This window comes from Anguilla anguilla, chromosome 8 (assembly GCF_013347855.1).
Source record: "Anguilla anguilla isolate fAngAng1 chromosome 8, fAngAng1.pri, whole genome shotgun sequence".
Taxonomy (NCBI): domain Eukaryota; kingdom Metazoa; phylum Chordata; class Actinopteri; order Anguilliformes; family Anguillidae; genus Anguilla; species Anguilla anguilla.
The window spans coordinates 55428153-55453441 of NC_049208.1; the positions used below are offsets into that span (position 1 = coordinate 55428153).

Here is a 25289-nt window from a genome sequence, read left to right on the forward strand (position 1 = left end):
ATCACCTGGACCCGTATCATCCTTAACCTGCATCACCTGGACCCGCATCACCTGGACCTGTCAGATTAGCGCCAGGTACTTTCCTGTAAATGCTAACTCAGAATGGGGCGGGGGATTTTTCTCTTCTCTCATTGTCGGCAGTAAGAGGGTTTTATCCGTCTAGATTTTGACGGTTACAGATTCGGCTGTAGGTTGAGATCCACCGGAGTGGTGTGCACGGGCCCTGCAGCGAGAGGGACGTGGCTGCTTGGTTTCTGAAGCTTAATTCTTCTGATTCTTTCTTTAAACGCAACAGCAACATTCGATAAACACTTCAGAATCTACGCAGCATGTCTACGTCCATGGTGGGTGTTTTTGATATATTTCTCTAAATCAGTGTAAATCGATGAAACAATGACAACGAAGCGCACAGGAGTTCAAATCTCTTTATTGTTGTTAGGGTCGTTATGTACAGAGAGGTGAGCAAGCAGTACGCTACAACAGCAAATACTGTGTTCATCATCCACGTGATAGAAAAATGAGTTTCGAATGTTCTGAAACCCTTTGTGACCCCTGTCTCTTATGGCCTGGCTCGTGGAACGCAGGTATGGAGATACCGGGCCGGAGGTGGACCCCGTCACTCAAGACAGTGGAAGTCAAGACCGCGGCCAGAGCCGTGATACCTATACGATAAATAATTTGGCATGCACCTGCGCAGCCCCCCACCCCTACCCAATTTTTAACGGATAAGAGCAACTGGTAGGCAAACACGTTTACGCAAAAAGCCGAAGTCCTTCTCCGGTCCTGGTCGTCTTTGTGGCTGCAGAAGAGCGCTGAGCGACATTTTAAGCAGAGCCACGCGACGCACAATAAAAGGCATAACGGCCATTCTGCTGACTTGAAAAGCAAGATAATCATCGTTATTAATACCAGTGTGTGCTGAGAAACGAGAGGCGACGCGCGAAGCGTCCTTAGAACCGGGAGTTTGAGAACAGAACTCCGTGATTTTTTACTCTGCAATGTTCCTACCCATTGCGTCGGAATGGGTGTGCGGATTGCCGCTTTTCATGGTCCACACGTGCACAGCGCCCCGTGTTCACTATATATACATTTAAACTGGCATAGCCACCTAAAAGAATCTGTAGGCTATGCCTGATTTGCCATTATACCGAATAAATATCCTTCTGGCAGTAATGACCTTACAGGCATCAACTCGAAACGCATCATGTGGGTGGTTAAAACAATGCTTGTAATTGTCATAATACTCCCCTTGTGTACGTCTACATTTTCACTACTTATTACTGAAACGGTTTTTCCAAAATATCAAAATCTTAGTGTCAGCACCCACAGCCCCAATGTCTTTTAGTTTATTCTCTCCCCAGGTAATTATTTTTCCTTTGTGGCGCAACGGGTGCGTGGTAAACTATTGATTCATATATACAGACGTTTGTACTAGAGCATGCCGCTTATTCCACGGGCGTTTTCGTGCTCACGGGGGAGAAAGTGAAATGGCTGCTAAGCAGCTCTTCACAAGGATTGTCTGAAAGTACGAGAATCTTGTTCTCTGTACACAAAAGTGAGAAATTGGGACAGAGACAGAGACAGTGAAGCGTCAACCCCTTAGTGTCTTTAAAGGAGAGCCAACTCATCCGATTGGTTCATGCAAGTCGGTGACTGACAGACCACAGTAGCTGCTCCCACAATGGGATCAACATTACATTACACTTATCTGGCAGACGCTTTTATCCAAAACGACGTACAATAAGTGCATACGGAAGGTCAATCAATGAAACCGCGCGCTCCGAACCATTAGTCACGAGTTACTGTATCTGCCAATCAATGTGGGGGCGGAGTTCTACACGTGAATTTAATTAAGAGATCATGGAACGTAATAGGTGCAGACGACAATCCAACCAAAAACCTTTCTGATGTCCATAAAGTATCTGGATTTTTCGTTTCTGCCCTTCATTTGAAAAAATGTTATTCACAGCTAGTTTATTCTGCAGTAAAAATAATTCCTGGGATCCTTTATTATGAAAGCTTCTAAGCGATAAGTATCTCACAGCTTGTATTATTTGTTGTAAGCCATTATGAACATTCATGGGTATCCATGTCAAACTTGTATAAGGCATAACCAATCAGAATGATACCCTTCAATTAAAGTGTTGCAGATTGATCTTTTTCCCTTAAAGGGTAAATTATGCTTGCAATCTCGTTCTAGAAAATCCCTGCCAGATATAAGTTAAGGATTTTAGCATCGGAAGAACAGCTGAATAAACGTAACTTTACACATGCAGTATTTCAGAAACATTAAGCCAAGCAAGACAGCGAATAACACTTTCAAATGAAAGGCATCCAGCCCGTCTGCAGATTGAAAATGTTTTTTATTTCATTGAGGTGGGGGCAATGCTACTCGAAACTCTAATACCACAAGCTGCTGTCAATCAGTGCACCGTTTGAAAGAGATAATATATTCTTACAATTAAGCATTAAGACAAAAAAATAAATAAAAGTAAACTTAAAAAAATGGATTCAATATGTACAATGGACTCCCTTCCCCCAATCATTTCAGAAACTGACTTAGACAGAACTGTTTTCTTTCTCTCAATCTTTTCTTCCTCTCTTCCTCCATCAGTCTCTCTGTCTATATTTTGGTTCTTCCCTTTTCTTACTCTCTTTCCTCTCACTCCCCATTACAGTGACTGAACTGAACTTGAGTGGGTATAACTGTGTGTGTGTGTGTGTGTGTGTGAGTGTGTGTGTATGAGCGTGCATCTGTGTGTGAGTGTGAGTGGGTGTGTGCGCGTGTGTGTGAGTGAGTATGTTTCTGCAAATTATCACTCCCCATTACAGTGACTGAACTGAACTTGAGTGGGTATAACTGTGTGTGTGTGTGTATGAGCGTGCATCTGTGTGTGTGTGAGTGTGTGTGTACGCGCATGTGTGTAAATGTGTGTGCACGTGCGTCTGTGTGTATGTGTGTGTAAATGTGTGTGTCTGTGCACGTGCGCATGCGTCTGTGTGTGTGCGTGTGTGCATGTGTGTCTGTGTGTGTGTGCATGTGCGTCAGTGTGTGTGTGTGTGTGTGTCAGTGTGTAACTGTCTGTGTGTTTGTGTGTGTGTGTGCGCGTGCGTGTGTTTGTGTGTATATAATTGTCGTCAGAATCTCCCCGTCTCTACCGCCCATTGTATCGGCCGCTCCTAGTGGGCGTTTGATCCTCCGGCATTAGGGGGCGCTGTGGACCCGCCTCCCCGTCTCTGTCCGTGCCGTTCCCGGCCATGTCCCAGAATGCAGTGCGCGCTCCCGCAGCCGTCTTCGTCCTCGCCCTCACTCTCGGAGGAAGACTCCCCGAACTGGCGCGGCTTCTCGTACACGCAGCAGCCTGTTTGAGCGGGACACATCGGGCAGCTCTTTAGACCAGCCTCACTGAAAGTCCTCACAAAGCCGTGTGTAACCCAGGGGTGGGCCCAGGGCTGGCCCGAGGATTTTGGTGGCCATAAACAAGTCTGTCGGTGGGGGGCGGGGGGGGTTTACTTTGATACAAAGGTCATAACATTACCTTGTTATGAACTGTTCTGTTCCATTTTCAATTTATACCGCTAGTTCCGTGATGGTTCCGGTGAATAACGTAATTACGAAAATAACGTTATTTACCTTAGATAAACATTGGATCGTGTGGCCCCCCCCTTCTTGGTCGTGTGGTCGCCCCTAGCGGTTGTGGCCCTAAACAACCGCATAGAGCGTTTATGCCACGGGCCGGCCCTGCGTGCGCCCTCCAGGGCTGGTGTGTATGCAGGTTTTTGTTTCCACCAATGACCCTGACTGAAAGCGCTCATTGGCTGTACACACCGGTTCAGTTGTAGATTACATCACAGTAAAACGTTTCATATGGGGAAACAAGAACAGTCTTTAGCCGTCACTCATGCGCTTGTCAAAAAATGCAGCTTAAATGTCAGGTGGTGTAAATGTTAGGGCTGATTGAGTAATTAAGGCCAGGAGTGGGAGTGAAAACCAGAAACGGATTCGGCCCTGCTCTGCTTCAGACAGGGAGGCACAGGGAGGCCAGCGTAGGGCCTGGAAGAATGGGCCCACAGAGCTTTAATTTAATTAGCTGATGGGTCATGGGATCTGATATTAGTGCAGGGAGGGTGTGGGTGGGTGGGGGGGGGGGCGGGAGGGTCCATCCTGACCACATGCGTCACACAACCGGCTATTACCTGAAAAAACTAAAACAGAACAACCCAGCCAACACAAAACCGTTCTCACAATGTTGCGGCCATGTAGTGGCAACGTTATAACCTTGACGAAACGTTCCAGCGACATTGTGAGAGCGTTTCGTGTTAGCGGGGAAATGAGCTCAGACTCCCGAGTGGCTCAGCAGGTAAAAGGGCACACCCTGTAGGTGCAAGTTCGAGCCCGGTCCCCTGGTTAGGCCATCGGCCAACTGTGACCGGGAGCCTCCACCAAGGAGAGCAACCGGTCCTGCCTGACCGACCGCATTCAGTTCCCAAACTTTGCCAATGGGGCATGACCAAGTACAACACTGTGGCATCAGATACTCTGTACTGTAACATGGCACCGGAAACTCCCACCCAGAACCTACTGCAGTTAAAGGCAGACTATGCAGGGTTTTTACCTTGAAAAGATAATAAAAGAACCATGCTAAGGCATATCTATGAGGCACTAGCAATCGCAATCTTTACGCAGTTCCACTGAATCTGTGGACCTTTACCTGTATTTGTTATTCCACAATGTGTTCCGGTTGTTTCTGGGTGAAGCACTCTTTTCTTGTGTGGGAAGGGGTGGGTGTGGCTACACAGCCTGTGGTGTGGGATCAGATCTCAGCACACTGTTTGTTGATAGCGAGCTAGCGACAAGCCAACAGGGCTACACTGCAGTACAGTGGTGTACAGTGGTGTCAGCTGAGTTTTGCCAAGGGGATAAAAAGCGATGCAGCGGGGGCTTGTTATCTGTTAGACCTGTAAGCTTGGCCCAGCGTCAGCTCTAGCCATCCAGCTAGCTACGATAGGTGGGATAACTTACTCGGAGTGAGTGGGCGGGGTTAAAGACGGAGGAGGAGACTTCTTTTTTATTGTAAACACAGGCCACATAAATCCTGCATAGTATGCCTTTAAGAAGCAGAGAGGACGGAAGGGAACGTCTCACTAACCTGCAGAATCTGTGATTATAAAAGTTATTGTGCTGCAACCCAATTAAGGACAGCTGTAGTTATAAATTAACCAGCAATGACCAAAGGTTTAGTGACGACTTCACATGTGAGCGGACATATTGTTGGAGCAGCCAAGTCAAGGTAATGCGATGGAAGCGCAACTCCACACAACCCTGAACACGGGAGAAAGTGACCTTCGACACTCACACTTGGAGGATCTCCTGCCCAGGTGTTCATTGTCCACGGTGTCGCTGGACCACTCCACCTTCTTCTCAGTCTTCCGCTTCCTTAGCTTGATCGTCAAGCTGCGACCCTCCTGGAGAGAGATGAAGCCGTGAGATTCTCTCAGAACACTGATCGTCCAACTGCCACAATTTTTTAGACTGCGTGACACACACAAAAACGTGGGAGGACATATCCTTGCCAAGAGTTTAGCATACATTTTATAACGGCCTATCTATCCCTAACTTAATAAATGAACCCACAGCGACTTATGAAGATAAATCGCAGCCACTGTATCGGCTGAAAACCTGCAACGGAACAGACGGCGAGACAGAGAATTCCGTGCGTTCTCAGGAATATGTCACCGCACCGATGGATCACTGTCGGTGTAGATGTCGCAATACGCGCGAGCCACTGCAGTAACTGTCACGATCCACTTCAGCTGTTGGAAGTCTCAGTTTATTGCTATCACAACTGGAATGCTAGCTGCTATAGGTTTTTGTACAAGCACAGATATAATTAATGAAATTATTCTCCCAAAAACGTATTGCCCTCGTTGGTTTCCAATTTAGTGCAAATTAAGATCACCAGAAACCAAACAGTCATCAGACCATCGTTATGGAAGCAGTGGTCAAGAACCCTGTTTGGACATGTGAAACTAAAGCGGGTTCCCTTTAAAATTAAAATAAAAAATTTAAAAAAAGCTTTCGCTGACTGACAAGATTAACATAAGAATTTTAAGCTTTTGCCTAGGTATAAAATGTGCACAGTGCATTTAAAATATGCCAACTAGCCCGTTGCTACATTTGATAGCCACCCAAGTTGACAGGTAATGTTAGATACTTGAAAACTTGCTAGAAAATATACATCTTAGCTAGATGTTCCGGATATTCACGGTTTTACTATATTACATTTGACTTTATTGTCTTGAAAAGATGAAACTGATAATGACAATGTCACAACATGCTACTAGCTAGATGGCTAATATTTTTAACTAGCGAATGCTAAATATCTAACGACAATAGGCCCAGCCACTGTTAGCTCACTAGCAGGCTAGCTAAGCAGTTGTGGTTACAGGTGGGCCTCGGGGTTTTTAACTAGCTTGTGTCGATTTGCTGTCATCGCCATAACTGCCAGTAGCTGTTTTTTTCTGGGGTGGGCTGGCATTACCTGTTGGGGCGGTGGCGGTGTGTCCACTTGGACTGTCTCCGTTATCGTCTCGCTCGAAGTCCCTGGAACCTCAGCCATAGCTTGTCCTCGTTAGCTAACCAGCGAGCTAGCCCTACAATCCCGCCCACTGCCGCTTCCACCACCGGTCGATATGCGCAGTGTTACACGTATCCGACCGCTTTTAATCCTGAATAGGTAGTGCTATTATTTTTTTCTCGATTAGGGAGAAGCTGCTAGAGCGGTTGGCAAGGGAAACCGTACTGTTTTGGTCGCAGCAATCGCGCCGCAGATGCGGGAGGGAAGCATTACTGGACGTGACCCTTTCCTGTGACTCAATGTCCATCGCTGACTCAGTCCGATAAGGTCGCTTGAGTTGGTTCCCCGTTCAGCTGCTGGCTACAAAAGCTGCGTTATTCCAGAGAAGATTTAAATGGAATATCCCTCTTACTTTTGCATTGCATAAACGTTAAACATACGCAGTAATATTCGTATTATTAGTGGTAGCATTAATCATTTGAAACCAACACCAGAGGAAATTAATAAATTCCGGTGATGCAAATGTGGACCAGATGGTGAATTGGCGAGAACGCCGTTTTACATTTATTCACAGAAACCAGTAGGATTTGCAATAGAGCGACACGTTCATCTGTATTTGTTTATCAAACAGGAAGGATAAAGAAACTACATACATTTGGATCAAATCAATCTGGGGGAAATGTTACTCGGCACATGCCCTAGCAAGTAGTTGGCATGCCTAACTACTTTCAATTAAATAACACACAAATAACATTAGAGTACTGCCTGTTAAGTATTAGCTATCACTTGTAACTTTCCAAATAGGCTATCTCTCTGGTCACATGAGAACTTGACCTAGTTCAACATGGGAATAGTAATTGCGGCCTTTGCGGGATGCCATCTAGCAAAATGCCAACGTAATGTGACATGGGTGCCTTTATGGTCATTTTTGGATATATCCTGTTGGTATTGGACAAGAATCAAGAATGCATATTTTGGGAGATATGTGTAGATTGTGTATTTTTATATATTATGTATTGCTACTGAACCCTGTGTAAGGATAAACGTATAAATGGTAAATGGGCTGCATTTATATAGCGCAAAATCCAAAGCACTTCACAATTGATGTATATTGCTTAGATACAAACTACCAGTTGTCTGCAATTTGTCATTGTCTTATGGACATATAATTGCAAGGGGTGTATTTCCAGTGACATTGTTTGGAGCAAAGAAATTAATTAATCTTAATATTTTTCAATATATAGCAATACATTTTCGTTGCGAACGGTTTCACGAACTGACATGCGCATGCGTGAATGTGGTCCAGTTACGTTTTTCTCCCCGAAAAGAAACCCTGACACAAAATGTAACGTTCCGCTTCAATTAAATCTGAACTTTATTCAGTGTGAGTGTCCACATCGCACGACATTCTGACACGCGTACGGAGGCGACCCAGATTTCACTTTAAATGCAAGTTACATTCGAGAGCGAAACCTCTTTTTGAAATGGCGCTTCTTTTCTCCAGTCGCCGGTAGAAGTAAACAACATGCATCGGTCAGAGTTGAAAGGTTGAAACCAAAATGTCTGCGTCCTAGAGCCTGCCAGCCTCTTTGCAGGTAACGTAGGAAAAATATGTAGGTTTCGAAAAATAGAGTTAACTGTCAATCCGGTGTCGCAGAAAATAGTTAGATTTGGCAAGCGACTTGAATGACTATGTATTTTATATATGGAAAAAGACTAGCAAGCATTGCTTCAAAAACATAGTTCGTCCTAATGTGAGTAACACAGCCAAATGAATCACAGTTAGTCGAGCTAGCCAATTACAAGCACATGTCACTCCATCAAAAAACCTTTTGTATCCTAAAGTAGCAGTGGGAATCTCGCGCGAATGCCCCAGTAAGTTATCAAAAGTATAAGCATTATTATAACATGATTATAGTGGCATTTTTATTTTTTTAATCACACCAGTCAAATCGTACCAGGAAGTGTGCCGACTTAAACGTTTCTGTTTCTGTCATTTAGGTGTGATGTGGAGACACGCAGCTCACCTGTCCGCGAGGGCCCGAGGGGGAGGGATTGGACGAGCGCGGCGGCGAGTTTGGGAGTACAAGCACTGTGCTGTCAACTTATGGGCTTTCCCTCCCTACTCTTCCTCACCGTTGTCTTCTTCACATTCTCCCTCACCTCGGAGCCAACAGAGAGACCAGCGCCAGAGAGAGAAGGAGAAGTCCATTTTCAGCAGCGAGCACACTGTAAGTGAACCATTAGCAGATTGTGGCATCGTATCTGTCCCCTGAATGGTCCAGACACGTTAATAATAGTCAGGCGTCCATAGCCCCACTCAGGGTTCTTAATGTCTCACCCCCTCCCCTAGCTGTACACTGACATTTACCATATGTTTATTTAGTCAAATTGCAGGTGCATGGGGGGGGGGGGGGGGGTGGCGTTAAAATGTCTGTGACCACTGCTGTTTTTCTTTTCAGAGTACAGAAGATGAAGGGATACAGTGGAGGGAAAAAGAGAGGATAGTTTACTCCGCCCCAACCTTGCCCGGGGAGAAGAAAGGTAGAAGAAAGAGTCGCAGTATTCGTTTAAATTTCTTCCTCTTGTTTTTTTTTCTGCCAGTGACTCACTGGGGGTCCCCCGTCTCTCCCTTGCTCGCGCTCTTTCTCTCTCTCTCTCCCTCCCCCTCTTTTTCTCCCATCCTGCTCTATTTCAGACACCTCCGTCCCTTTGCCCTCCTCCTACAGCCCCCAGTTTGTGGAGTCCAGCTGGTACCAGTGGTGGGAAAAGGAGGGACTGTTCACACCTGAGTACCAGGTGAGTTGGGCAGAGGGAGCATCATTCTGTGTGTTTCTTTAGTGCCTTTCGTTTCTATATCTGTAATGTCTGTTTTGTCTGCTCTTTTTTATGACAGCTTCTACATAAAGATTGTTAGTTTCTTCACCTTTATTTTTATCGTTCCCTATAATGACCCGATAAAGTTGGGTTGAATTTGAATTATCTCATTTCCTCTCACCTCCACCATTTGGCTTATATTTTCTCTCACTCACGTCAGTGTTTCACGCTTTGTAAGTCTCTCTTTCACTTCAGGTGTGGTGCCAATGCTCTGTGAATGTCTCCCCATACAGAGCAGACTACCTCATGCAGTGAATCGGTCCTTCACACTGTGTATCCCTCCGCCTAACGTGACCGGAACTCTGCACCTGGGCCACGCCCTCACGGTTGCAATACAAGATGCCTTAGTCCGCTGGTAATCTTATTTCTACACTTTCTTTGATAAAAAAGAATACTAAAATGAAAGATTCAATTAGTATTTATGATGAATATTCTATTAAATAATTAACTATTCATGAAGAATATTCCTTGAAATAATTACAGTTCTTTTAAAACAATTTTATGGTCAGATATTTTGTAAGTGGTTAGTATGGCAATATGGCTGCAGATAATTGGTTCATTGAGTGGAGATGTGGTCAGTATGGCTGCATCTGATTGGTTGCATTGAGTGGGGATGTACCAGTATGGCTGCAGCTGATTGGTTGCATTAAATGGGGACATGCCAGTATGGCTGTAGCTGATTGGTTGCATTAAATGGGGACGTGCCAGTATGGTTGCAGCTGATTGGCTAATGTTGACCATTTCAGGCGGAGGATGCAGGGGCACAGAGTGCTGTGGGTGCCAGGGTGCGATCATGCCGGCATCGCTACGCAGGTAACGCAGTCTGACCTGATCACCTGAGGAGCCACCGTGCGCTTATTCACCTTTTACCTGAAAAACGCCACACCAAAGAGCTGGGCAACTCCTGTGGGATTGGGCCTAATGAATGGCCGCTTCTTCTCAGTCCTAGCGTTGCTTTTGCCTCTTCTGTAAGGTGCTCATATTAGTCACCTGTGCCACGTTGCAAAGCTGCCCACACCTATGGCGTTTTGACTGTTCATGAAAAGCAGTTGAAGTATTTGCATTTTTTAGAATGAATGATGATGATGATGTTTTTGTTTCCAAATAGCCCTTCTTTCTTCACCTCTTCCAACTTTTTCTCTTTCCCTTGCTCCGTCGGTCAGGCAGTGGTGGAGAGGAAGCTCCTGAAGGATCATGGGAGATGTAGGCAGGACTACAGCAGGGAAGAATTTCTGCAGGAGGTGTGGAACTGGAAGAACGAGTGAGTAAGAAATGCACTCACCTTAAAAGGCTGTGTGTGATGTGTGCATATGTCCTGCGATCAAAGGTGTACATTAATTGGAGTCAATATTGTTTTGATGCACAATATATTGTTTTTGCGTGTGTGTATTTGTGTGTGCATGTAGGCCTATGGTTGTTCACCTCTGTGTGTGTGTGTTTCTCAGGAAAGGAGATGAGATTTATCACCAGCTGAAGATGCTGGGAGCCTCACTGGACTGGAGCAGGGCCTGCTTCACCATGGACCCGGTGTGTGTGTGTGTGTGTGTTTATGTATCTTAGTTTGGGTACTCCAGCCGTGCTTTGTGTCTCCCTCTGACTGTTTTTTTCTTGGCCCCTCCCCATCCCATGGCCCCGCCCCACCTCCTGGCCCCGCCCCATCCCTTGGCCCCTCCCCATCCCATGGCCCCACCCCACCTCCTGGCCCCGCCCCAGGGTTTCAGCCGGGCTGTTTCGGAGGCGTTTGTGAGGCTGTGTGATTCCGGGCTGATCTATCGCTCCGAGGCGCTGGTCAACTGGAGCTGCGCGCTGGAGTCGGCCATCTCGGACATCGAGGTACGGAGCGAGCGCTCGTCTGAGCACGCGTCCGCCTTCTCCCCACGCTCGCCCGCCAGCGCTTGTTACCCTTCTCCCAGCACTCGCTTGGCGGAAATGCTGCTCTGAGCGGCATCGCGGCTGCGTACAGCTCGCTGCTGTGCTGCTGTACCTGTGGGGTAAGGTTGCTGAAGCGTTGCCCTGACGTTGCCCTGACGTTGCTGTGCAGGTGGACACAGTGGAGCTCTCCGGACGAACTCTCCGGTCTGTTCCGGGGTACCAGAACAAAGTGGAATTTGGGAATATGGTCACCTTCGCCTACCCCATAGAGGGACAGGGTGAGCGCATCGCCCCCCCCCCCACCTTCTCTCTCTCTCTCTCCCGCTCTCTCTTTATTCTCAATCTTTACACATTAAACATCTCTCTCTCTCTCTTTCTCTCTCCATCTGTCTCTCTCCCTCCCTCTCTCTCTCCCTCTCTCCTGCAGAAGGGGAGGTGTCAGTCTCTACCACACGGCCTGAGACCATGTTGGGGGACGTGGCCATTGCTGTGCACCCCGATGACCCCAGATACCAGGTCAGCATCGTGCCCCGCCCCCTGCTTCACCTCCTCCTCTTCCTCCTCCTCATCCTCCTTCCTCCTCACGACAAAATCTTCTCATGACACAAATCTTGAAAAATCTCACACAAACCGCCGCACGCAAGCACTAAATCTCACACAATAGATAGGATGCTCAATGCTTTATTTTTTCCACTCCCTCTCACGTTCTCCTTTTAGTCTCTCCATCATAAGCAGTGCAGACACCCCTTCATAGACAGACTGCTGCCCATCCTGCCCGACCCCCTGGTCAACATGGAGCTCGGGACAGGTATCTGTCTCTCAACATCACGGTCATATTCGCCAAAACCTTTGCTTATGTATTTCTACTTTTTAAAAAATATTTATTTTTTTGAGCTGCTCTAGAAATGTATATTATACATTAAAGTCTGTATAATAAACATACATATATGACTTATATATAAGCATACTCTGTTTCCCTCTCGCTCTCCCTCCTCTCTTTCTCCCCCCCATCCCTCCGTCCCGCTCTCTCCCCCTCTCTTGCTCCCCCCCATCCCTCCGTCCCGCTCTCTCCCCCTCTCTTTCTCTCCCCCATCCCTCCGTTCCGCTCTCTCCCTCCTCTCTTTCTCCCCCCCATCCCTCCGTCCCACTCTCTCCCTCCTCTCTTTCTCCCCCCCATCCCTCCGTCCCGCTCTCTCCCTCCTCTCTTTCTCCCCCCCATCCCTCCGTCCCGCTCTCTCCCTCCTCTCTTTCTCCCCCCCCATCCCTCCGTCCTGCTCTCTCCCTCCTCTCTTTCTCCCCCCCATCCCTCCGTCCTGCTCTCTCCCTCCTCTCTTTCTCCCCCCCATCCCTCCGTCCCGCTCTCTCCCTCCTCTCTTCCCCCCATCCCTCCGTCCCGCTCTCTCCCTCCTCTCTCCCCCCATCCCTCCGTCCCACTCTCTCCCCCTCTCTCCCCCCATCCCTCCGTCCCGCTCTCTCCCTCCTCTCTTGCTCCCCCCCATCCCTCCGTCCCGCTCTCTCCCTCCTCTCTTTCTCCCCCCCATCCCTCCGTCCCGCTCTCTCCCTCCTCTCTTTCTCCCCCCCATCCCTCCGTCCCGCTCTCTCCCTCCTCTCTTTCTCCCCCCCATCCCTCCGTCCCGCTCTCTCCCTCCTCTCTTTCTCCCCCCCATCCCTCCGTCCCGCTCTCTCCCTCCTCTCTTTCTCCCCCCATCCCTCCGTCCCGCTCTCTCCCTCCTCTCTCCCCCCCATCCCTCCGTCCCGCTCTCTCCCTCCTCTCTTCCCCCCCATCCCTCCGTCCCGCTCTCTCCCTCCTCTCTTTCTCCCCCCATCCCTCCGTCCCGCTCTCTCCCCCTCTCTTTCTCCCCCCCATCCCTCCGTCCCGCTCTCTCCCTCCTCTCTTTCTCCCCCCCATCCCTCCGTCCCGCTCTCTCCCTCCTCTCTTTCTCCCCCCATCCCTCCGTCCCGCTCTCTCCCTCCTCTTTCTCCCCCCCCATCCCTCCGTCCCGCTCTCTCCCTCCTCTCTTTCTCCCCCCATCCCTCCATCCCGCTCTCTCCCTCCTCTCTTTCTCCCCCCCATCCCTCCGTCCCGCTCTCTCCCTCCTCTCTTTCTCCCCCCCATCCCTCCGTCCCGCTCTCTCCCTCCTCTCTTTCTCCCCCCATCCCTCCGTCCCGCTCTCTCCCTCCTCTCTTTTTCCCCCATCCCTCCGTCCCGCTCTCTCCCTCCTCTCTTTCTCCCCCATCCCTCCGTCCCGCTCTCTCCCTCCTCTCTTTCTCCCCCCCATCCCTCCGTCCCGCTCTCTCCCCCTCTCTCAGGAGCTGTGAAGGTGACCCCGGCCCATGACCACACTGACTTCCTGCTGTCCCAGAGACACTCCCTCCCCCGCATCACTGTGATTGGTGGAGACGGGAAAATGACTGCCCTCTGCGGCCAGTGGCTGGAGGTACACAGCTGTCAATCAAACACTCTAGAGAAAGGGAGGGACCGTTCAGAAGTGCTCACTAGCGGAGTCTTAATCACTGAGGGGGAATATGTCATCTGAACAGTGGAAATGTCTTCATTTATTTTTTTGGTCTCTTTCAAAACTAATTGCCATAGTAACAGTAAGAAGTCAGATGGCTGATATGTTGTGCTTGCTCCTGTGACATAGCCCTGTTGTTCTCTGTGTATATGTTACACATGAAAGTTTATATATAAATATAAGTATATATGACGTATATAAGCATACGCCCCCCCCCCTTTCTCTTTGGTCTGAGAGCCGTGTGTGAGTGTTTATTTCCGTTACCCTCTTTTTGGTTTTTGGCCCTTTCTTTTCCTTCTCTTCGTGGCTTTTTGTTGTGCGCTGGGTTTGCTGTTAGCTGATTGGACGGGGTGAGGTTCGTTGGCGGGTTTCGGTGGGTGAGGTGCCTAAGCCTGTTTCCCTTAGAAACAGCGTAAGATGGCTCCCTGATGTTTATGTAACCGTTGTGGCTGAACAAGCAGGTGGGGAGGACATTGATTTAGCATCCAGATTGTAGTAGAACGCTTTGTAAACCAGTTGGTAGAGAGGATTGTGGGATAATGAGTTCTTTGTGCCAGTAACACCACGTTACAGGAAATTAGCCAATTCCATTAAATGAATCTCGCTGGGCTGTAGGCCAAAGAAACTGCAACATGTCATGTCTTTCAGCACGTTTTCATGTTTTTGATTACGCAAGATGGAACTTTAGATGCATCTCTCCCTCTCTCCACTCTCTCTCCACTCCCTCCTTCTCTCTCTCTCCCTCTCTCCACTCCCTCCTTCTCTCTCTCTCTCCACTCCCTTCCTCCCTCTCTCTCTCTCTCCACTCCCTCCCTCTCTCTCTCTCTCTCTCTCTCCACTCCCTCCCTCCCTCCCTCTCTTTCTCTCTCCACTCCCTCCCTCTCTTTCTCTCTCTCTCCACTCCCTCCCTTTCTCTCTCTCTCTCAGGGCGTGAAGCGGTTTGATGCCAGGGAACGAGTGATGAGCGCTCTGATGGAGAAGGAGATGTTCAGAGGAAAGACGGATCACCCCATGTCACTGCCAGTCTGCAGGTACAGAGGAACATGACCTTTGACCCTTTGCCACTGTCAAATTAAATTAGTTCAGCTCTACAGTGGGAAAGGGCTATAATGAGCCAGCCTGGTTCAGCTCTACAGTGGGAAAGGGCTATAATGAGCCAGCCTGGTTCCAGCTCTACAGTGGGAAAGGGCTATAATGAGCCAGCCTGGTTCAGCTCTACAGTGGGAAAGGGCTATAATGAGCCAGCCTGGTTCAGCTCTACAGTGGGAAAGGGCTATAATGAGCCAGCCTGGTTCAGCTCTACAGTGGGAAAGGGCTATAATGAGCCAGCCTGGTTCAGCTCTACAGTGGGAAAAGGCTATAATGAGCCAGCCTGGTTCAGCTCTACAGTGGGAAAGGGCTATAATGAGCCAGCCTGGTTCAGCTCTACAGTGGGAAAGGGCTATAATGAGCCAGCCTGGTTCAGCTCTACAGTGGGAAAGGGCTATAATGAGCCAGCCTGGTTCAGTTCTACAGTGGGAAAGGGCTATAATGAGCCAGCCTGGTTCAGCTCTACAGTGGGAAAGGGCTATAATGAGCCAGCCTGGTTCAGCTCTACAGTGGGAAAGGGCTATAATGAGCCAGCCTGGTTCAGCTCTACAGTGGGAAAGGGCTATAATGAGCCAGCCTGGTTCAGCTATACAGTGGGAAAGGGGTATAATGAGCCAGCCTGGTTCCAGCTCTACAGTGGGAAAGGGGTATAATGAGCCAGCCTGGTTCCAGCTCTACAGTGGGAAAGGGCTATAATGAGGCAGCCTGGTTCCAGCTCTACAGTGGGAAAGGGCTATAATGAGGCAGCCTGGTTCCAGCTCTACAGTGGGAAAGGGCTATAATGAGCCAGCCTGGTTCAGCTCTACAGTGGGAAAGGGCTATAATGAGCCAGCCTGGTTCAGCTCTACAGTGGGAAAAGGCTATAATGAGCCAGCCTGGTTCAGCTCTACAGTGGGAAAGGGCTATAATGAGCCAGCCTGGTTCAGCTCTACAGTGGGAAAGGGCTATAATGAGCCAGCCTGGTTCAGCTGTACAGTGGGAAAGGGGTATAATTTTAGTACTTTGTTGAAGCTAATTTAGTTTTCCCCTTCTCTTTTCCTCTTGTTCTCTCTCTCTCAGTCGTTCTGGAGATGTGATTGAGCCCCTGCTGAAGAGGCAGTGGTTTGTGCGCTGTGAAGAAATGGCTAAACGAGCTATGCAGGTGTGTGTGTGTCTGTGTCTGTGTCAGTGTGTGTGTGTGTGTGTGTGTGTGTGTCTGTGTGATTGTGTGTGTGTGTGTGTGTGTCTGTGTGTGTGTGTATGCAGGTGTGAGTGTGTGTGTGTGTGTGTATGTGAGTGAGTGAGTGTGTTAGTGTGTAGTAGTGTGTGTCTGTGACTGTACTCTCTCTCTCTCAGGCAGTGGATGATGGGGAGCTGGCAGTAGTGTGAGTGTGTGTGTGTGTGACTGTACTCTCTCTCTCTCAGGCAGTGGATGATGGGGAGCTGGCAGTAGTGTGAGTGTGTGTGTGTGTGTGTGTGACTGTACTCTCTCTCTCTCAGGCAGTGGATGATGGGGAGCTGGAGATCACGCCTCACTTCTACAAGAAGACCTGGAGGAACTGGCTGTGCAACATCAGGTGCGCTGGGAACCGCTGATCCCAGATCAGCCAGAGAGAGCTGCAGGCCCCGCCCACCTGTGGAACTCTGGCCTGAGATCTGTGATGTCATCGGGGAAGGGAGGGGCAGTTTAGAATGCATTTCTTTCTTTCCTCATGTCTCCACACACATCTCTCTCAATCTTATCTCTCCTCTCTCCCCCCTCTACCTCATCCTCATCCCTCTCTCTCTCTCTGCTCACACCATCTCTTTTTAAATTCGAAAAGAACCAGTGCTTGGTCTGTCTCTCCTTTGCAGCGATTGGTGCATTTCCAGACAGCTGTGGTGGGGTCATCAGATTCCGGCCTATCGGGTGTCTCTCCCGGAGGAGGCTGAGGCAGGAGAGGTGGGGCTCGTCACCGCTGGTGCCATTTGGACCGTTTCCGGCCTGGTTGATTCTTTAATTCTGTGTGTGTGTGTGTGTGTGTGTGTCCGTGTGCGTGTGTGTGCGTGTGTGTGTGTGTGTGCATGTGCGTGTGTGTGTGCGCGTGCGTGTGTGTGTGTGGTGCGTGTGTGTGTGTTCCAGGAGCGCTGGGTGTGGGGGAGGGACGAGGCGGAGGCCAGGCAGAGGGCTGCTGTGAGGTTTCGGGTGGATCCAGATGCAGTTATTCTGACTCGGGGTAATAAATACACTCACACTGATAAAGCTCTGTGTGCAGCTGGGTTTACACTGCCAGTTAACACCAGGGATTCTCTCTCCCCCTGTCCCTCCTTCCCCCCCCCCCCCCTCCCTCCCCGTCTCTTTCTCTCCCTCCCTCTCCCTCTCTCTCAGATCCTGACGTGTTGGATACCTGGTTCTCCTCAGCTCTCTTCCCATTCGCCATGCTCGGCTGGCCACAGCAGGTATTCCTCCTGACCACAGGGAGCGCCACTGCACTGAAGCCAGCGTATTAGCAGGGCAGGCAGAACTCACTGGTTTATTTTCCGCTCTGGGATATTCTCGGTTACTCACTCCAGTGCAGGAGGGCCACATAACCTGGGCTTTTGGATTTTTCATCTTTTCTTTTCGGTCAGCATCCGGCGTTGCCCTTGGAAGCGCGGTGTGAGTGGAGCCTGTCAGTGACTTCAGTCAAGCACTTTAATCCTGAAACACGCCCAAATCCAGCAGATTCTCGCAGCTTGTGGGATGGGTACCTCCTGACTTTGTTGGTTTTAAAGCAACAATTCCACTTCCTGTCTACAGACCTCTGACCTGCAGCAGTTCTATCCTAACACCCTCCTGGAGACAGGAAGTGACCTCATTTTCTTCTGGGTGGCCAGGATGGTGATGCTGGGTACGGAACTGACCGGTCAGCTGCCCTTCAAGCAGGTAAAGGCGTGGCTGAGCCCAGTGTTCCGAGTGCTGGCTGGACCAGTGCTTCCCAACTTCCTCAAGCTTCCAAACTTTACTTTTTAAAAATAAAATTATCTCTCCCCCTCTCTCTCCCTCTATCCCCCTCCCCCTCCCTCCCTCCCAGGTGCTCCTGCACTCTCTGGTCAGAGACAAACATGGGCGGAAGATGAGCAAATCCCTGGGGAACGTCATCGACCCGCTGGACGTCATTTCAGGCGTCTCCCTGCAGGTGGCAGCACCTCCCCTCCTTTTGCCTTCAGTTCGGGTTCACAGTATTTCAGAGGACTGCGGTTACTGAAGTCATTTTTAAATCACATTTTATAAAAGGATTTATTTAAACCTTCATTTTAATCTATGGACATAAGCATGTGAACAAATATTAATATATTAAAATATATCAGGCTTTAGTTTTAATTTGAGATGAAAGATGTGTCTCAGTTCCACTTTGACTGTGATGGATTCAGCCACTAGAGGGTGCTGTTTTCCCCCAGTAGTATTCTGTATTTTTTTCTAATCTGGTGTCAGTGGCATGAACTTGTGAGATCTGTATCTTCCTGGTGAGTGTTTTTTTTTATACCTATCTTTTTTTCTTACTTTGTCTCTCTCTCTCTCACTCGTTCTCTCCCTCTCTCACACACACACACACAGAGGCTTCTGGAGAAGGTGAAGGAGGGGAACTTGGACCCCAGAGAAACCAGCGTTGCCATGGAAGCCCAGGTTGGACTCCAGTCATTTCTATAGCTCCGCCCCCCCATATGGAATCCCACTGAGCATGCTCACTGAGCCTCTCTCTCTTTCTCTCTCTCTCTCTCTACTCTCTCTCAGAGGAGAGACTTCCCCAAAGGAATCCCTGAGTGTGGAACTGATGCCCTGCGATTCGCTCTCTGCTCTTACAAGCTCCAGGGTGAGTGTGTGTGCGTGTGTGTGCGTGTGTGTGCGCGTGTGTGTTTGTGTGTATTGTGAGTGTGTGTGTGCGTGTGTGTGCGTGTATGTGTGTGTACTGTGAGTGTATTGTGTGTGTACTGTGAGTGTATTGTGTGTGTACTGTGAGTGTATTGTGAGTGTACTGTGAGTGTATTGTGAGTTTATTGCGTATTTCTTCTACCCGCCTCTCTGACTGTGACCGTGTGTCCGGCAGGGGAGGACGTCAGTCTGTCCGTGTCGCAGGTGCTGAGCTGCAGGCACTTCTGTAATAAGATGTGGCAGACTCTGCGCTTCACCCAGGCGGCCCTGGGTTCGAGCGACCGCCCCCTCAGCCCCCTGGCCGAGGTACGGAGCCCCAGCTCCAGCCCAGGGGCACAGACCTGCGAACACAACTACATCTCAGCACTGGGGATTTGGCCAACTGTCCGTCAAGATTTTTAATCAGTTAAAAAAGGTTCCTCAAAGGTTCCTCGAGCAACCTGCACCAAGCAGTCATTTTTAAGTTATCCCAAGAGCCGAGGGAAAGGCACGCTTGCTCTGATTGGCTGAGGTGTGGAAGCAGGGCTGAGCACTATGATGCCTTCATCAAAAATTTCATAATCTTACGGTCTTAATAATGAGACCAAGCATGAATATGTTTGGATGTAATCCAGCTCATCTTTTGACTACCCATAAGAATAGTGTAACTTTACTTCTGCTTCTAATCAAAGAGGTGATATTTGTAGACACATAATCCAGCCAGTTGCAATCTCCAGTATCAGGAATAGTTTCCGTGCGACAAAACCAAATTACACCACGTTGGTTTCGGCTTGAAACTGGAACCACTCCAAAAACTGTAGCCTTCAGTTAGCAGGCATCGACAACCGTTATCTATATGAACGTTTTCAGGATATTCCTCAAGACTTTCAATCAGTGATTTTAATTCAGTGTCAGGGATTGCGTTCAGATTTAAAGGGAAGATCTCTTGAGCATTCTTTAGCCATGCTGGGTCTCTGAGGCCATAGCTTTGGGTGTCCTGTGTGTTCAAGTAATAAAGTAATAAAACTTTCAACTCCAGACACCCAGGTTTGCACACACAAGACCTTCAGGTGACCCTAACTGGCCCAGGGTGTTCCTTTGATGTTTGAGGAGGAGGGGGGGGGGACAGAGCGAAAACAGACACATTCTTCTGATCACACATTATCTGTTTCTCAGAGGTGACGATCTGAAGGTGAGACAGCGTTCTGTAGAGGACGGTACAGGTGATAAAAGCGATGCTTTTAATGGGGTTTGCTCCTGGCTAGAACATCTCTGTTCTCCTCGCTCAGCTTCATTTCAGCTTTAATTATGCGCAGGTGCGCACGGCACGGTTCTGTGTGCCGATATTCGGCTGAACCCAGGTTCAGCTCGGTCTGTTTAGCGGCATGGCGACACACTGTTGCATTGTGGGCCGACGGAGCGCGCTGCGGTCACGGTACGGAGACGTTGGAGCGGTACAGGACGGGCGTGTCGCTCTGCTGAACCGAGCCCCGGCCGGGTCCAGTTTGTTCTGGAAAGATCCGAGGGAACCCCAGACTGTGCATTACATTACATTTATTTAGCAGACGCTTTTATCCAAAGCGACGTACAAGAAGTGCAGATCATAGTCATTGGAGAACTACAAAACACAGGTTGAATAAGGTACAATAATAATTTCGTACAGATATTTCTTTCCAAGAACACAGTTCAGTTCACGCAGTAAACATTATTCTGACCTAACTTATGCCAAGCCAAACTAGGGAGAAGAACAAGCTACAATATTAGGACACACAAATTAAAAAAGTGCTGGAATGGGGGTACATGTAACATGAGTGTCTGTGCACCTGGGAGAGTTATTTCTCTTGCGTTGGTAGGCCTCTCTCTCTCTCTCTTCCTCTCCCCCCCCCTCTCTCTCCCTTTCTCCCCCCCCCCCCCCCCCCCCCGGGTCTGTGTGCCTTGGCTCCTGGCCCCTTTCTGCATTAGGCCCCCTGTCCAAATTTTAAAACTCCTCGATCAAACCCCCCCGCCCCCTTCACTGCATCTAACCGTGCCTCCAGTTTCTCTCTCTCTCTCCCTCCTTGTTTCTGTCTCTCTCTCACACACTCTCTTTCTAAGATATTTATTGGCAATCAGAATAAATAAGTGTTGCCAGAGTATTAAAGTGTTGCAACAAGCTAAACTCGAAAATATGCCCCCTCTCTCTCTCCCCCCTCCCCTCTCTCCCCTCTCCCCACTCCCTCTCTCCCCCTTCCTTCTCTCCCCTCTCCCCTCCCCTCTCTCTCTCTCCCCCCTGCCCCCCCTCCTCTCCCCCCTCCCCGCTCTCTCTCCTCCCCTCTCCCCCCCTCCCCTCTCCCCCTCCCCCCCCCTCCCCCCCCCCCCTCCCCGCCCCCCCCCGCGCAGACGGCCCCTCTCAGCAGTGTGGAGCGCTGGCTGTGCTCTCGGCTCAGGGACACAGTGCTGCAGTGTGAGGGGGGGTTCCAGCGCTATGACCTGCAGGCCGTCACCTCCGCCCTGCACTCCTTCTGGCTGCACTGCCTCTGCGACGTCTACCTGGTGAGGGCGGGGCTTAATGGTGGGGCGGGGCTAAAGGCTGGGGTTGGGGCTGTGGGCGGGGCTGAAAGGTGGGGTGGGGCTGTGGGCAGGGTGATAGCAGCATGGGGCAGGGTTGTGGGTGGGGAGGGGGGCATGGCTACAGGTGGGCAGGGTTGTGGGTGGGGAGGGGGGCGGGGATATAGGTGTGCAGGGTTGTGGGTGGGGAGTGGGGCATAGCTACAGGTGGGCAGGGTTGTGGGTGGGGAGGGGGGCGGGGATATAGGTGTGCAGGGTTGTGGATGGGGAGGGGGGAAGGGGCTATAGATGGGCAGGGTTGTGGGTGGGGAGGGGGCGGGGCTATAGATGGGCAGGGTTGTGGGTGGGGAGGGGGGCGTGGCTATAGGTGGGCAGGGTTGTGGGTGGGGAGGGGGACAGGGCTATAGATGGGCAGGGTTGTGGGTGGGGAGGGGGGCGGGGCTATAGGTAGGCAGGGTTGTGAGTGAGGAGGGGGGCGGGGCTATAGGTGGGCAGGGTTTTAGGCAGCGCTGTGTACCTGTACTTATAACTCCAGCTGCTGTGTCCTCCCTGTATGTGCTGTCCAAGTTGCCACTCCCTGTCAGGTCTAAGTTTTTTCTCTCTCTCTCCCCCTCCCCTCTCTCTCCCCCCTCTCCTCCCGCTCTCCCTCCCCCCCCCCCCCCTCTCCCCCCTCTCCTCCCCCTCTCCCTCCCCTCCCCTCCCCTCCTCCTCTCTCTGGTTCAGGAATGCATTAAGCCGGTGTTGGGGCAGCAGGACGGGGCCCCAGACAGCTGGGGCGAGGCGGAGAGAGAGAGCATTCGGGCTGTGCTCTTCCACTGCGTGTCTATCTCGCTCGCCCTCTTCTCCCCCTTCATGCCTTACCTCACTGAGGAGCTGTGGCAGCGGCTGCAGGCTCACCGCCCGGACGTCCCGGCTGCGTCGGCTGCATCGGCTGCTCCAGCTGCTTCGGCTGCCAGCCTGTGCGTTCAGCCCTACCCACAGTCCAGCCAGCTGGTGAGAAAGAGGAGAAACCCTCTCCCTCCCTTTTATTCCCCGTTTTCTCCCGTGGTTTTCAGCTGTGACCCTGCTGTGGATTTGGGCTAGCGCAGGCTCTCCTCTGAGGCGATACGTTAGCCTCTTATCACACCCCAAATCAATCCCTTCATTTCCACACGAGTTGCTATTTTCTGGTTGTGAAATACAATTCCCATGATCCTCTCTCTTCTTTTTGCCGAAGGACCACTGGCACTTCCCCCAGGAGGAGGCCGACTTCCCCTTGATACAGGAAGTTGTCAGGGTCACGAGGTCACTGCGGGCCCAGTGTCGCCTGACAAAAGCCAGACCGGACTGTAAGTTGGACGGCTGCGTTGGCCGCAGATCCGAGCGCCTTCTGATTTCACCGGCGTGTAACCTTACAGTGTAACCTTAACTTCCTGTGCTGCGGTGCTGCGTGCTGATTGGCTGTGGCCCTGCTGTTTCCGTGGTAACCCCTCCCTCCTCTCCCCGCTCTAGTGTGGGTGGTGTGCTCGCCCAGTCAGGCCCAGACCCTCCTGCGCTTCAGCTCCACCGTTCGAACCCTGGGCCGGGTCTCCACCCTTCACCTCCACTGCGCCCCCGAGCCAGGCCACGCCCCCGCGGCTGACTCCTCCCCCGCGGCTGACTCCGCCCCCCCGCCGCCTGTCGGATGCGTGGTGGGCGTGGTCGACCACACCTGTCAGCTACACCTGGATGTACAGGTAACAAACGGACCGGGCGGTCTTAATGTACTGCAGTGTCCTGTCGATCACTAAACGTTTGTTTCATTACGATCTCTGAGGACCTGTTAACACTCGATTACCAAAGCTGTTGACTGGGTTATGTCCGTACACATCGGCATATTCAGGAGGCTGAGAATGTTGACATGTGCGAACGAGTAACAGGACTCGCTCCTTTGTTTACAGTACTGTCAGTCAGTTTGTAACAGCGATGTTTGCTCTGAATATAAATCTCACATTTCAAAATATTGCGAGGGTGTAAATGTGCTCTCCCACGTCAGCAAACATGGACCCGTGCGGTCATAAATGTTTTGCCAAGAGAAGCTGAAGAAGACGTGCGTTTCCACGTGAACCAGCAGCAAATACAAGAACGTTAAACAGCTTCTGCTACCAGTACTCAACGGCGGTTCTTTTACCAGAACTCATCAGCACGCTCTGCGTTGGAAGCTCTTCTTCTGGTTTCAGGGTGAAAGGAAGTCAGGTGGTTTTGTGCAGTTTAACTCTGCCCATCTGCTACTAGTTGTCAGCCTCCGTTCCCGTCCATACTCGCAACCGAGCTCATCTGCACAGGAACAAGAGCCAAATTCAGTAGTCGCTTCCTGTTTAGAACATAAGTCATTACTACTACACTAGTTGTCGCTCTCATCCATAAGCGCACTAAGTGTGAACTGAACCGTGTTAAGCTCTAAAATGAGGAGCGACAGCCGTATTACCTGCAGTGTAAACGGGGCCCAAGTGCAGTGTGTTGTGTTTTAATCTCTCTCTCTCTGTCCCTCTCTCTCTCTCTCTCTGTCCCTCTCTCTTTCTCTCTCTCTTCCTCTCCCTCTCGCTCTCCCTCTCAGGGCAGTGTGGATGTGGATGCACAGAGTGCCCAGCTGTCTGAGCGCAGAGAGAAGGTTCTGGCCCAGCTGGAGCAGTGCGTCTCTCGAACCAGAGGCCCTCACTACACAGAGAAGGTGCCGGAGCGTGTCAGACAGGAGACGGAGAGAAAGGTGGGTCACATCTGGTCAGGTGTTAGGGCTGCACACGTGTGTGATCTGCTCTCTGTGTTAACCAAACGCCCTCTTTGTGTGTGTGTGTGTGTGTGTCTGTGTGTTCATTTTAGATCTCTGCCTTAGAACAAGAGCTGACTAACATCCAGGACCAACTGCTGGCATTACAGAGCTTAAGAAAACAGGACAGCTGAGAGTGAGCGAGCGTGGAGAAGAAGATCCTGTACTGTATAATCCCGCTCATTATGGGATCAGGACAAGCTCAAAAACAAACTGTCACCTAATTCAGAACTGCACTGGACTGCACCGAGTTGCACCCACTAGCGAACAGACTCGCAGAGACACTGTGGAGCACAGTGCTCTCCCACTGCAGATCAGTCAGTTCTAACTGGTAGTGTGAGATGCTTTGGCGGAAATATAGTAATGTACAGGTTTCAGCTGCTTGCCGTGGTTGTTTTGTTTTGATCAAAGGGAATATAGAGTTAATGTATAATAAATGATTCACATGTGTTTTAGGCATTGTTGTTAATGTCACAGGCACTGTTTTTAATGATGTTTAGTTCTTAACAGATATATTTACAAAGCTGTATGCTCACAGGCATTTCATGTGCACTATAGTAATCTTGGACTCCTACGGTATTTTAAAAACATGGACATTAAAAATCTCACCTGAGCCACACTTCCTGATAAAATGGGTCCTTAAATTACGATTTCCATTTCCAAACTCATGTTTTGGTTTGAGATGGGGATTTCCCCTAAACTGGTGCCCTATTTTAATGGAAAATCCTAACCGTCTTACCTGAATTACAGGATGTCCCTATGTTTCACATTAATTAAACCAAATAGGCCTACATTCAAATTTAATCAACTGATGGAGCAAGAACAACGTCATACTGTGGACAGTATCCAAGGCTACGTATACCATTGTCCTGTTCTCTGTGGATATGAAGGTTCAAATTGCTAGGAGTAGAATACAGTAATTTTCAGAGCTGGAACAACCATTTGCTGAATAATGGATATATTTAGAAATCGCAATTTGGTTTCAGGCTGAAGGTGATTGTGTTTCAAACTATAGCAAAATAGACATGAAGCCTAAATAAATGCCATTGCCTAATTTGATTCAATTAAGCTGAATTTCACTACCAGAAGGATGATATGTACACAACTTTGTTGTGTATCCAGCAAAAAATGCATTATTAATGGTGTTTTTCATTTTGTTCTGGATGATGCAGAGA

The 25289-nt window shown here is 49.8% G+C and overlaps 2 protein-coding genes across 5 annotated transcripts; one reads left to right on the forward strand and one right to left on the reverse strand.

Annotated features, from left to right (window-relative positions):
* Positions 1 to 295: 295 nt before the first annotated feature.
* Positions 296 to 24733, forward strand: vars2 (valyl-tRNA synthetase 2, mitochondrial). 4 transcript variants are annotated; one of them, XM_035429031.1, is made up of 31 exons: positions 7922 to 8173; positions 8427 to 8453; positions 8580 to 8809; positions 9041 to 9122; positions 9277 to 9377; positions 9689 to 9810; positions 10202 to 10268; positions 10619 to 10716; positions 10901 to 10982; positions 11169 to 11288; positions 11497 to 11605; positions 11755 to 11843; positions 12045 to 12135; positions 13638 to 13765; positions 14771 to 14874; positions 15992 to 16073; positions 16412 to 16488; positions 16766 to 16853; positions 17034 to 17127; positions 17280 to 17350; positions 17691 to 17816; positions 17965 to 18069; positions 18489 to 18557; positions 18666 to 18744; positions 18979 to 19109; positions 21162 to 21314; positions 22053 to 22322; positions 22546 to 22657; positions 22821 to 23044; positions 23905 to 24054; positions 24168 to 24733. In XM_035429031.1, the coding sequence occupies exons 3-31, from the start codon at positions 8585 to 8587 to the stop codon at positions 24246 to 24248; spliced, it is 3330 nt and encodes a 1109-aa protein (XP_035284922.1). In that variant the 5' UTR covers positions 7922 to 8173; positions 8427 to 8453; positions 8580 to 8584; the 3' UTR covers positions 24249 to 24733. The 4 variants fall into 4 exon arrangements, with proteins under 4 accessions (XP_035284923.1, XP_035284922.1, XP_035284920.1 ...); XM_035429032.1 differs by lacking the exons at positions 7922 to 8173; positions 8427 to 8453 and adding an exon at positions 296 to 344; XM_035429029.1 differs by having other exon boundaries at positions 7922 to 8453.
* ppp1r11 (protein phosphatase 1, regulatory (inhibitor) subunit 11) lies at positions 3020 to 6898 on the reverse strand. The gene is made up of 3 exons (XM_035429107.1): positions 6543 to 6898; positions 5358 to 5466; positions 3020 to 3362 (listed from the first exon to the last, which is right to left on the reverse strand). The coding sequence occupies exons 1-3, from the start codon at positions 6618 to 6620 to the stop codon at positions 3181 to 3183; spliced, it is 369 nt and encodes a 122-aa protein (XP_035284998.1). The 5' UTR covers positions 6621 to 6898; the 3' UTR covers positions 3020 to 3180.
* Positions 24734 to 25289: the final 556 nt, after the last annotated feature.